The sequence below is a fragment of the Hypanus sabinus genome, chromosome 1, assembly GCF_030144855.1.
Source record: "Hypanus sabinus isolate sHypSab1 chromosome 1, sHypSab1.hap1, whole genome shotgun sequence".
In the NCBI taxonomy this organism is placed as follows: domain Eukaryota; kingdom Metazoa; phylum Chordata; class Chondrichthyes; order Myliobatiformes; family Dasyatidae; genus Hypanus; species Hypanus sabinus.
In genome coordinates, this window is record NC_082706.1 from 210,348,751 (window position 1) to 210,361,849 (window position 13,099).

The window sequence follows — 13,099 nt, forward strand, 5'->3', positions numbered from 1 at the left end:
TCCAGAAATTCCCCTCCTGTAATCCAGCAACAGCCTGATTTTCTCAATCTACCCACATATTGAAGTCCCCCATGACTATTGTAACATTGCCCTTTTGGCATGCATTTTCTGTCTCCCATTGTAATTTGTAATCTGCATACAAATCCCATCAGGGTCTTATTCCTTAGCCTGATAAAGACATACGGCTAAACCAGAAAAAATAAATTATAACAGCAGTTACTTGTCAAAATTCAACTTTATTTACATACTTGACCAAATACATAGCAGGAAACACAATGAAAAGTGACAAACTATCAAACAAGTTATATAAACTAGAACATAAAATGGAACTCCCACTTTTCTTTATCCAGTGTTTAAGAATTTTGATGCCAGAAGTTCTAATCCAGAAAATTTAATAAACTCAATAAATCTCTACCTGACTGAAGAATGGTGATTTTAAAACAACTTCCTCTTTCTCTGTGGAACACTTTTTTTAAACTTAAGTTTGCCAATTTGAGTAATTCCCCAAAATCACAAATGTACATTTGGGGTTGACTACAGCTTTTTACCATTACAATGGCTGTATAATATTCAGCAAATCCAATCCATAGGAGGAAATCCATCTCCAATGTTCCAGATTACTCGCTTTTTATTGCATTCTAGAACGGACAGTGAATCACTGGATTAAACTGTTGTCCTTGTGGGGAAGCCAACCTTCACCATGATCAATCATGAAAAATTACATAAACGTCCCACAATACTCCATCACTAAAGGCAACGTCAGTACATCTTGTAGTAAAGGGATTAAATGTAGAATGACACGAGTTCAATTGAAATTTTTTTTAATAAATTTTATTTAAAGACATGGCATGGAATGGGCCCTTCGAGCCGTACCTCCAACAAACCATTGATTTCACCCTGGCCTAATCTTGGGCAATTTACAATGACCAATTAACCTACTAAGAAGTATGTCTTTGGAATGGAGGAAACCGGAGAACCTGGAGAGGAAACCCACACGCACACATAAAGGAACATACAGATTTGCTTGCAGAGGATGCCAGAATCGAACTGCAAACACTGATGCCCTGAGCTGTAAAATAGTGCTGCGCTAATTGCTATGTTACTGTGGCATTTTCAATTTTGTCTTCCATGATGTCAGTTTTGTTCCACTTTGTGGCAAGAAATAGGGTAAATTCTAGTTTTGCATGACTAGATATATCACAATGGTTTCACTGTAAAATTGATATTCAGTTCAGCTTGGTTCCATGCAGCCAAAGAGCCATTCCCGAACATCAAACCTTAGGAAAAACTGAATTTTGCTAAAATTGCTGTAGCTTGTCTTGTGTTTAATAAAAATTCTGTACATGTGGTATTAACTCCACCATGGACGGTCCCAAGCCCAGCTGTGAAAAGAGGGGTGTTGGGCAAAGGGGCTTGCAACCCCATCCCGTGAAAACCCAGAGCTACAGAAATGCCAGCAGGAGCTCCAAAGACCTCACCCCTGGGAGAGGAAGGATCTTCGATGGACTACACCTGGAGACAACTTGAAGGAATGGCCCAGGGCAGAGGACCCTGGTGAGCTGCTGTCAGCAGCTTATGCCCCAGTATTACTTAAGGTAATGCATTGGAACAGTCTCCACTATAATCAGTCTGCTGGAGAATGGGCAAGACCAAAACAGATCATCCTTAATGTTTGCCACAGACCCATCGAAGTTGTTGCTCTTCCTTGAGGTCAGTCAGGTTCTGGATGGATCTCCAGCTACACTGGCAGGCGTAAGCTCGCACACCTCTCTTACGTAATGCCTTTGTTTTCAGTTTATTTATATCAGGTATGTTGTTTCTGTTGGTGAAAGTTAACAATGGGTGAATTCAAGCAACACATACAAAATGCTGGTGGAACACAGCGGGCCAGGCAGCATCTATAGGAAGAAGCGCTGTCGACGTTTCGGGCCAAGACACTTCGTCAGGACTGACGCATTTTCAACCCATTTATTCATCATCAGTTAATTATTATGTCAATCTTAAGCATAGTTTTTCTAAAATCACTAGAGCTAGTGATTAAATTCTGGAAGTTATTGATTCAGCCAGCACTCACATTTGAGTTTTGCTGGAATTTCCTAGTATAATTTGCATAGCTGCTTCCTTTGGGAAGGAGGTACAGGAGTCATTGCTGCCACAACACCATTAGGCTCCTAAACCAGAGTGGATAACTTCACTCTCCTCAGCACTGAACTGATTACACAACCTACAGACTCACTTTCAAAAAGTCTACAATTTATGTTCTCAGTGTTATTTACTTATTGTTTTTATATTATTGTTTACATGGTTGGTCTTCTGTTGCACATTGGTTAGTTGTCAACCTTCATTTATGTATAGCTTTTCATAAACTCTATTGTATTTCTTTATTTATTTTCCCATAACTGCCTGCAGGAAAGAGAATCTCCAGGAAGTATATGGTATTCAAGTATATATATAGAAACATAGAAAACCTACAGCACAATACAGGCCTTTTGGCCCACAATGCTGTGCCAAACATGTACTTACTTTAGAAATTACCTAGGGTTATCCATTACCCTCTATTTTTCTAATAATATTTTTATATATAATATATATATAATTTTTATTTTTTATATATGCACACACATATATATATAAAATTTTGGTAAAAATTACTTTCAGCTATTGAAGTGAATGTGTTTATAAAATTTGTGAAGTTTTTTATGAGAACGTTACTAGTAAATCACTGCACCCAGTTTGATGCCTCCTCATTATAGGAAGGATATAGAAACTTTAGAGAGGGCGCAGAGAAGATTTACTGGATTCGAGAGCATATCTTATGCGGAGATGTTGTGTGAGCTATGGCTTTTCCTTTTGAAGTGTAGAAGGATGAGAGGTGACTTGATAGAGGTGCACAAGATGATAAGAAGCATTGATTGATTTGACAGCAAAAGACCCTCCCAAGGCAGAAATGGCCAATTTTAAGGTGATTGAAGGTAAGTATAGGGGGACTGTCAGAGGTAGGATTTTTTACGCAGAGCATGGTAGGTGTATGGAACACACTAATCAGAGTGGATAGAAAGGCAGACTCAGGGCCATTTAATAGACTCGTGATCCTCCTCTGAACCCTCTCCAAAGACAGCACGTCCTTTTTTAGATAAGAGGCCCCAGACTGCTCACAATACTCAAATGTGGTCTGGCAAAGGCCTTACAAAGCCTCAACAGCACTCCTTTGCTTTTGTACTTCAGTCTTCCCAAAATAAATGCTAGTATTGCATTTGCTTTCCTGACCATTGACTCAAGCTGAAAATTAACCTTTAGGAAATCCTGCATGAGGACTACCAAGCCTCTCGGCACCTGTGATTTTTAAAAATTTTCTCCCCAGTTAGAAATTAGTCCATGCCATTATTCATTCTGCCAAAGTGCATGATCATGCACTTCCTTACACTATATTCTATCTGTCACTTCTTTGCCCATTCCCCGTCTATGTCCTTCTGCAGGAATAAGGAAGAAGCTAGCCAATAATACAAGTGGATACATAGAAACATAGAAAACATACAGCACAATACAGGGTCTTTGGCGCACAAAGCTGTGCCAAATTTGTTCTTACCTTAGAACTATCTAGGCTTTACCAATAGCCCTCTATTTTCCTAAGCTCCATGTCGCCATCCAGGAGTTTCCGCCTCCACCGCCGCCACCGGCAGCCCATTCCACGCACTCACCACTCTCCGTGTAAAAAAACTTACCCGACATCTCCTCTGTACCTACTTCCAGGCACCTTAAAACTATGCCCTCTCGTGCTAGCCAATTAAGCCCTGGGGAATAGCCTCTGACTATCTATATGATCAATGCCTCTCATTATCTTGTACACCTCTATCAGGTCACCTCTCATCCTCTGTCACTCCAAGGAGAAAACGCTGCTTCACTCAACCTATTCTCATAAGGCATGCTCCACATTCCAGGCAATATCCTTGTAAATCTCCTCTGCACTCTTTCTATGGTTTTCACATACTTCCTGTAGTGAGGCAACCAGAATTGAGCACCGTACTCCAAGTGGGGTCTGACCAGGGTCCTAAATAGCTGCAACATTACCTCTTGGCTCTTTAATTCAATCCCATGATCGATGAAGGCCAATGCACCGTATGCCTTCTTAACCACAGAGTCAATCTGCGTAGCAGCTTTGAGTGTCCTATGGACTCGGACCCGAAGATCCCTCTGATCCTCCACACTGCCAAGAGTCTTACCATTAATACTATATTCTGCCATTATATTTGACCTACCAAAATGAACCACCTCACAATTATCTGGGTTGAACTCCATCTGTCACTTCTTTGCATCCTATCAATGTCCCATTGTAACCATTGACAGCCCTCTACACTACCCACAACATTTCAACCTTTGTGTCATCAGCAAATTTACTAGTCCATCCCTCCACTTCCTCATCCAGGTCATTTATAAAAATCACAGAGTAGGGGTCCCAGAACACATTCCTTAGGCACACCATTGGTCACCATGCAGAATATGACCTGTCTACAACTACTCATTGCCCTCTGTGGGCAAGCCAGTTCTGGATCCACAAAGCAACGTCCCCTTGGATCCCATGACTCCTTACTTTCTTAATAAGCCCTGCATGGGGTACCTTATCAAATGCCTTGCTAAAATCCATTTACACTACATCTATGGCTCTACCTTCATCAATGTGTTTAGTCACATCCTCAAAAATTCAATCAGGCTCGTAAGTCAAGACCTGCCTTTGACAAAGCCATGCTGACTATTCCTAATCATAATATGCCTCTCCAAAAGTTCATAAATCCTGCCTCTCAGGATTTTCTCCATCAACTTACCAACCACTAGGTTTTTTCTGACATATATAGAGAGAGGACCGCTGGAAAATGATGCTGGACAGGTAGTAATGAGGGACATAGAAATGGTGAAAGAACTTCAGTATTTTACATCAGTGTGGAAGACACTAGAAATTCGAGTGTTGGGGGTAGAAGTGAGCGTTGTTGCTTTTACTGAGGAAAAACTTTGGAAGCTGATAAGCCTGAAGATAGATAAGTCACCTAGATTTGATGGACTGCACACCACGGTTTCTTAAGAGGTAGCTGAAGATGGTAGCGATGATCTTTCAAGAATCAGTAGATTCTGGAATGCTTCCTGAGCACTGGAAAATTGCAAATGTCACTCTACACTTTAAGAGAAGGTGGCAGAAGAAAGGAAATTTTTGGCCAGTTAGCCTGACTTCAGTGGTTGGGAAGATGTGAGGTCTATTATTAAGGATAACTCGGAGGCAATGAGAAAATTAAGGATAGTCAGCATAGCTCTTGTGCATGGTAAGTCATGTCTAACCAATCCTACAGTGTTTTTAAGTAAGTTAACAGGAAAGTTCATGAAGGCAAAGCAGTGCGTGTTGTTTACATGGACCTTAGCAAGGCATTTGACAAGGTTCTGCGTGGGAGGTTGGGCAAGATGGTTCAGGCATTAGTCATTCAAGATAAGGTAGTAAATTGGATTAGACATTGGCTTTGTGGGAGAAGCCAAAGAGTGGTAGTAAAAGCATAAATCACATGCATCAGTATCACAATGGAATAAAGGGAAGTACAGAAGCATGAGAGAGGAGCTTGCCCAGGTGGATTGGAGGAGGATACTGGTGGGGGTGATGGCAGAGCAGAGATGGCTGAAGTTTCTGGGAATAGTTCACAAGGCATGTTTCTCAAATGGTAGGGCTAGGCAACCATGGCTGACAAGGGAAGTTAAGGACTACATAAAAGCCAAGGAAAGGGCATATAAATGAGTGAGAAGTTGGATGATTGGGGAACTTTTAAAATCTAATAAAAGGTAACTAAAAAAACGATAAAAAAGGAAACGAAATATGAGGGCAATCTAGCCAATAATATAAAGGAGGATACCCAACGTTTTTTCAGTTATATAAAGAACAAAAGGGAGGTGAGAGCTGATATTGGACCACTGGAAAATGATGCTGGTGAGGTAGTAATGGGGGACAAAGAAATAGCAGATGAACTTAATGAGTATTTTGCATCTGTCTTCACTGTGGAAGACATTAGCAGTGTGCCAGAGGTCCATGAGTGTCAGACAATAGACAGTAGGTGCAGGAGTAGACCATTCGGCCCTTCTAGCCAGCACCGCCATTCACTGTGATCATGGCTGATCATACAGGGAGCAGGACTGAGTGCCATTGGTATTACAAAGGAAAAAATGCTAACAAACTGAATGGTCTTAAGGTGGATAAGTCACCTGGATCAGATGAACTACATCCCGGAGTCCTGAGAGAGGTTGCTGGAGAGATAGCAGATGCATTGGTCATGATCTTTCAGGAATCACTTGATTCTGGCATGCTCCTGGATGTCTGGAAAATTGCAAATGTCACTCCACTGTTTAAGAAGGGAGGTAAGCAAAAGAAAGGAAATTATAGGCCAGTTAGTCTGACCTCAGTGGTTGGGAATATGTTGTCTATTATTAAGGATGAGGTTTTGAGGTACTTGGAGACTAATGATAAAATAAGTCGGTCAGCATGGTTTCTGTAAAGGTAAATCCTGCCTGACAAATCTGTTAGAAATTTTAAAGGAAGTAACAAGCAGGGTGGACAAAGGAGAGGTAGTGGGTGTCATTTACTCGGATTTTCAGAAGGTGTTTGATAAGGTGCCGCACAAGATAAAATCCTACGACGTTACAGTAAAGATACTGGCATGGATAGCAGAATGGTTGACTGGTGAGAGGCAGTGAGTGGGAATATAAAGTACTTTTTCCGACCGGCTGCCTGTGACTGGTGGTGTTTCTCAGGGGTCAGTATTGAGGCCACTGCTTTTTACACATTGTCAATGATTTGGATAATGGAATTGATGGCTTTGTGGCAATGTTTGCGGATGATGCAAAGATAGGTGGAGGGGTAGGTAGTGCTGAGGAAGCAATGCGATTGCAGGACTTAGACAAATTGAAAGAATGGGCAAAAAAGTGGCAGATGGAATACAGTGGGAAATGTATGATAATGCATTTCAGTTAAAGGAACAAGAATGTGGACTATTATCTAAATGGAGAGAAGGTTCAAACATCGGAGGTGCAGAGGGACTTTGGAGTCCTTGTGCAAGACTCCCAGAAGGTTAATTTACAGGTTGAGTCTGTGGTAAAGAAGGCAAATGCAGTGTTGGCATTTATTTCAAGGGGAATAGAATATAGAAGCAAGTAGATAATGCTGAGCCTTTATAAGACACTGGTCAGGCCGCACTTGGAGTATTGTCAAAAGTTTTGGGCCCTGTATCTCTGCTGTCATTGGAGAGAGCCCAGAGGTTGTTCACAAGCATGATTCTGGGAATGAAAGGGTTAACATATGAGGACCATTTGGCAGCTTTAGGCCAGTACTCATTGGAATTTAGAAGAATGCGGGGGGGGGGGGGGGGGAATCTCGTTGAAACCTATCGAATGTTGAAAGGACTAGTTAGGGTGGGTGTGGAGAGGATGTTTCCTGTGGTGCAGGTATCCAGAACTAGAGTGCACAGCCTCAAAATTGTGGGGCAACCCTTTACAATAGAGAGTAGTAAATTTGCAGAATGCTCTACCTCAGACTACATTGGAGGTCAAGTCCGTGCATATATTTAAGGTGGCAGATTGTTTTCTGATCAGTCAAGGCATTAAAGGGTGTGCTGAGAAGGCAGGTGTATGGGGTTGAGTGGGATCCACGATCAGCCATGATGAAATAGCAGAGTAGACTCTATGGGCTGAATGGCCTAATTCTGCTCCTATGTCTTGTGGTCTTATAGATGGTTGCCTCTCTGACCAAAGGCCTGTGACTAGTTGTGCGCTGCACAGATTGGTGCTAGGTCCTTTGTTGTTTGTCATGTATAGACAGATATTTTATTGATCCCAAACAAAATTACAATGTCACAGTAGCATTACAAGTGCACAGATATATAAATACACAAATATTAGAAGAGAAATAAGAAAGAATTAAAAAAAAAGTTACTTCAAACAGTTTAACAGGATGGGGTAATCACTTCCCCGGCTATAAGTTGACTCATTATAGAGCCTAATGGCCGAGTGTAAGAAAGACCTCATAGTTTGCTCTTTGGAACAGTGCAGTTGTCTTAGTCTATTACTGAAAATGTCCTCCGTTCAGCCAAGGTGGCATGCAGAGGGAGAAAAACATGGTCCAGAATTGCCAGGACTTTCCAAGGGGTCCTTTGTTCTACCACAGCCTCCAGTGTGTCCAGTTTGACTCCTATAATAGAACCTGCCCTTCTAATCAGTATATTGAGCCTGTTGGCATCACCTATGTTGATGCCATTGCCCCAGCATACCACCACATAGAAGATTGTATTGGCGACAACAGACTGGTAGAACATGTGAAGGAGAAGCCTGCACACTCCAAACGACCTCAGTCTCCTCAGAAAGGAGAGGAGACTTTCTGGATCAACAATCTGGATGACAATGTGGTTAACTGGATCAGCAAGTTTGTGAATGACACCAAGACTGCAGTGGGCAGCAGGGAAGATTATCATTGCTTGCAGTGGGATCTGAACCAGCTGGAAAGATGTGCTGAAAAGTGGCAGATAGAATTTAATGCAGATAAGTGTAAGATTTTGCAGTTCAGTAGGACCAGCCAGGGTAGGTCCACTGAGAAGTGTGGTAGAACAAAGGAATCTGGGAATACAAGTCCATAGTTCATTGTAAGTGTCATCACAGGTTGATAGGGTTGTAAAGAAAGACTGGCACATTGGCCTTCATAAATCAAAATACTAAGTACAGTAGAAGTGATGTTATGTTGAAGTTGTAATAGACATTGGAAAGGCCGAATTTGGAATATTGTGTACAGTTTTGGTCACCTATTTACAGGAAAAATATAAATAAGTTGGAAAGAGCACAGAGAACATTTACAAGGATGTTGCCAGGTCTGGAGGACCTGAGTTATATGGGAAGACTGAATAGGTTACGGATTTATTCCTTGCAAAGTAGAAGATTTGAAAGAGGTATACAAAATTTTGAAGGGTATTGATAGGCTTTTTCCACTGAAGTTGGGTGGGACTACAAACGGAGGTCATTGGTTAAGGGTGAAAGGTGAGAAGTTTAAGGGGACTATGATGGGAAACTTCCTCAATCAGAGGGTCATGAGAGTTTGGAATGAGCTGTCAGCACAGGTGGCACATGTGAGCTCGATTTCAACTTTTAAGAGAAGCTTGGATAGGTACATGTATAGTAAGGGTATTGAAGGCTATTGTCCTACAGGTCAATGGGAGTAGGCAGTTTAAATGCTTTCAGCATGGACTAGATGGGTTGAAGGGCCTGTTTCTGCGCTGTATTCTTCTATGACTCAAAGTAGGCCGAAACTAGCATGGTTTTCGAAAGGGGAAACCTTGCCTGACAGATTAGACAGTCAGTTGATGTTGTTTACTTGGATTTTCAGAAGGCCTTTGACAAGTTTCCACACGAGGTTGCTTAACAAGACACGAGCCTGTGGTATTACAGGGAAGGTACTAACATGGACACAAGATGGAGTGACTGGCAGGAGGCAAAAGTGGAAATAAAGGCGGCTGCCAATGACTAGTGGTGTTCCACAGGGATCTGTGTTGGGACCACTTCTTTTCACATTTCAGTCACTTATTCGGAAGAAGGAATTGATGGCTTTCTGGCCAAGTTTGACAATGGTAGGTGGAGGGGGAGGAGGTATTGAGGAAAACAGGTTGCCTCATCCTCCCTTAGAATACTTTTTCATCTTTGGGATACATCTTTCCTGTGCCTGCTGAATTTCTGCCATAAATGCCAGCCATTGCTTTTCTGCTGTTATCCCTACTGGTGTCCCTGCCAAACAACTTTGGTCAACTCCACTCTCATATCTCTGTAATTCCCTTCACTCCATTATAATACTGACACATTTGATTTCATCTTCTCCTTCTCAATCTGCAGGGTAAATTCTATATTTTGATTACTGCCTCCTAAGGGTTCTTTTACCTTAAGATTCCTAATTAAATCTGGAGGCAGTGATTGAAGGGACTTACTTGAGCAGGATGGTGTTCTGCACGGACCTGTGTTGGGAACTCTGTTGTTTGTGATGTATATAAATGACTTGGATGAAAATGTAGATGGGTGGGTTAGTAAGTTTGTGGATGATAATGAGATTGGTAGAGTTGTGGATAGTGTAGAATTCTACACTAAGAATACAGTGCAAAATAGATCAGTTGCAGATATGGGCAGAGAAACGGCAGATGGAGTTTAATCCAAATAAATACGAGGTGTTGCACTTTGGTAAGGCAAATGCAAGGAGACAGTACACTGTTAAGGGCAAGATCCTTAACAGTGTTGCTGAGCAGAGAGATCTTGGGATCGAAGTTCATAGCTCCTTGAAAGTGGATACACAGGTCGATAGGGTGGTTCAGAAGGCTTATAGAATGCTTGCTTTTATTAGTTGAGACATTGAGATCAAAAGTCAAAAGGTTAAGATACAACTTTATAGAACTCTGGATTGGCCACATCTGGAGTATTGCATACATTTCTGGTTGCCCCACTATAGGAAGGATGTTGAGGCTTTGGAGAGGGTGCAGAAGAGGTTTACCAGGATGCTGCCTGGTTAAGAGGGTTATGTGATGAGAGGCTGGATAAACTTGGGTTGTTTTCTCTGGAGCGCCGGAGGCTGAGAGGAGACCTGATAGAGATTTATAAGATTATGTGAGGCATAGATAGAGTGGACAGAGACTATCTATTTTCCAGGGTTGAAATGTCTAATACCAGAGGGGATGCATTGAAGATGACAGAGAGTAGGTTCAAGGGGAATGTGAGGGTTAAGATTTTTACTCAGAGAGTCGTGAGTGCTAGAATATGCTGCTTGGTATGGTGATGGAGGGAAATACATTAGAGGCTTTTAAGAGGTATTTGGATAGGCACATGGATGTAAGGAAGATGGAGGGATATGGACATGGTGTAGGTAGGAGGGGTTAGTGTTTGGGTGTTTTTGATTTGCTTTTTAGCTGGTTCTGCACAACATTGTAGCCCAAATGGCCTGTTCCTATGCTTTCTATTATGTAACACCCAATCCAGAATTACCTTTCCCATAGTGGGCTCAATAACAAGATGCTCTAAAGAGCCATCTCATAGGCATTCTACAAATTTCCTCTCTTGGAATCAAGAACCAACCGTGTTTTTAGTGCTGAATCTGTGGAATTTGTTGCCACAGGCAGCTGTGGAGGCCAAGTCTGTATGTAACTTTAAAACAGAGGTTAATGGATTTTTGATTGGTCAGGGCATGAAGGGATATGGAGGAGGGCAGGAGATTGGGGCTGAGAGGAAAAATGAATCATGATGAAATGGTGGAGCAGACGATGGGGCAAATGCATTAATTCTGTTCCTTTGTCTTATGGATTTTCCAAATCTATCTGCATATTGAAATCCCCCATTATCACAACATTATGCTTTTTACGTGCCTTTTCCATGTCCCGTTGTAACTTGTATGCCACATTCTGGCTACTGTTCAGAGGCCTGTATATAAATCCCATCAAGAGTTTTTTACACTTGCAGTTTCTTAACTCGACCCACAAGGATTTTTACATCTTCTGATCCTAATGTCACCTCTTTCTAAGGATTTACTTTCATTTTTTACTAACGTAACCACTCCACCCTCTCTGCCTATCTGCCTACTTTCTATAAGGGGTGTATTCTTGGAATGTTAAGCTCCCAACTATGATCTTTCAGGTCCGGCTCAAGAGATGTCCACCATATCATACCTGCCAATCTCTAAATGCACAAGCTTGTCTAACTTATTCCAGTTCCCATCCCCCTGCCAAATTAGTTTAAACCCCCCCCACAGCTCTAGCAAATCTGCCCGCAAGGATATTGGTCCCCTGAGATTCAGATGTAACTTGTCCCTTTTGTACAGGTCACACAAATCAGTCAAATATTTATTTGCAAAACAAGGATTAGCATAGATTTTGGGGCATAGGAAATCATTACATTATCAGACTTTGGCTGAAAATTCTCAGTTCCAACTGGATTATCTGCACATGATTGGATTGGCTTTATTTGTCTTTGAAGCATCCAGTGAAATGTAATGTTTTATGCTGAATCAGAATCAGGTTTATTATCATCAGCAGATGACGTGAAATTTGTTAACTTAGCAGCAGGAGTTCAATGCAATACAACATATAGAAGAAAAAAACAAAATAATAATAATAAATAAATTACAGTATATGTATATTGACTGGATTAAAAATCATGCAAAAAACAGAAACACTATATATTAAAAAAAAGTGAGGTAGTGTCCAAGGGTTCAGTGTCCATTTAGGAATCAGATGGCAGAGGATGTGCTGGTGGGGCAGCCCGCAAGTGTTGCCATGCTTCTAGTGTCAACGTAGCATGCCCACAACTCATTAACTCTACCCTGTACATCTTTGGAATATGGGAGGAAACCAGAGCACCCAGAGGAAACCCAAGCAGTCACAGGGAGAACGAAGAAACTCCCTACAATCAGTGGCAAGAATTGAACCCCAATTTTCCAGCTGGCACTGTAAAGCATTATGCTAACTGCTACGCTACCGTGCCACCCACGTCCAAATATACCTGAAAAAAAGGTAGTCACATGACTTGTTCCATTCATAGTCATCAAGCATCACCACCCTGAAGTCACAGGAAGTACAGCGGAGTTGATCACATGTTCTGTAAATAAAAACGTCTCTAGAAGTTATGCATTCAAAGTAATTATAATCAATCACAAGGATTGCACAATTCACATTGAACCATCAGTCTATCTGAGTATTGCAGTTTACTTTTCAGTTTAAAAAAATCTCAAGATGCTTTTGGAAATTTTTATTTAATTAAGAACAAAGAACAATACAGCATAGTACAGGCCATTTGGCTCACAATGTTGTGCTGACTCTTAGACCCTGCCCCTGATATAACCCTCCATCTTAAATTCCTCCATATGCCTGTCAAGTGGTCTCTGAAATTTTACCAGTGTATCTGCCTCCAGCACTGACTTAGGCAGTGCATTCCACACACCAACCACTCTCTGAATAAAAAACCTTCCTCTAATATCCCCCTTGGACTTTCCTCCCCTTACCTTAAAGCCATGTCCTCTTGTATTGAGCAGTGGTGCCCTGGGAAAGAGGCGCTGGCTGTCCACTCT

At 41.6% G+C, this 13,099-nt stretch overlaps 1 protein-coding gene across 3 annotated transcripts in view; it reads right to left on the reverse strand.

Annotated features, from left to right (window-relative positions):
• Positions 1–222: 222 nt before the first annotated feature.
• The window catches only part of cfap418 (cilia and flagella associated protein 418), a 32,802-nt gene continuing 19,925 nt past the window's right edge, over positions 223–13,099 (reverse strand). For 2 of the 3 annotated variants that reach the window (XM_059985198.1, XM_059985192.1), the window contains exons 5-6: positions 12,535–12,630; positions 223–1,819 (exon numbers count right to left, since the gene is read on the reverse strand). In XM_059985198.1, coding sequence (XP_059841181.1) covers positions 1,666–1,819; positions 12,535–12,630 — 250 coding nt within the window. In that variant the 3' untranslated portion in view covers positions 223–1,665. Of the gene's footprint in view, positions 1,820–2,629; positions 6,344–12,534; positions 12,631–13,099 lie in introns of those variants that run through there. The other variant, XM_059985204.1, reaches the window with a different exon arrangement.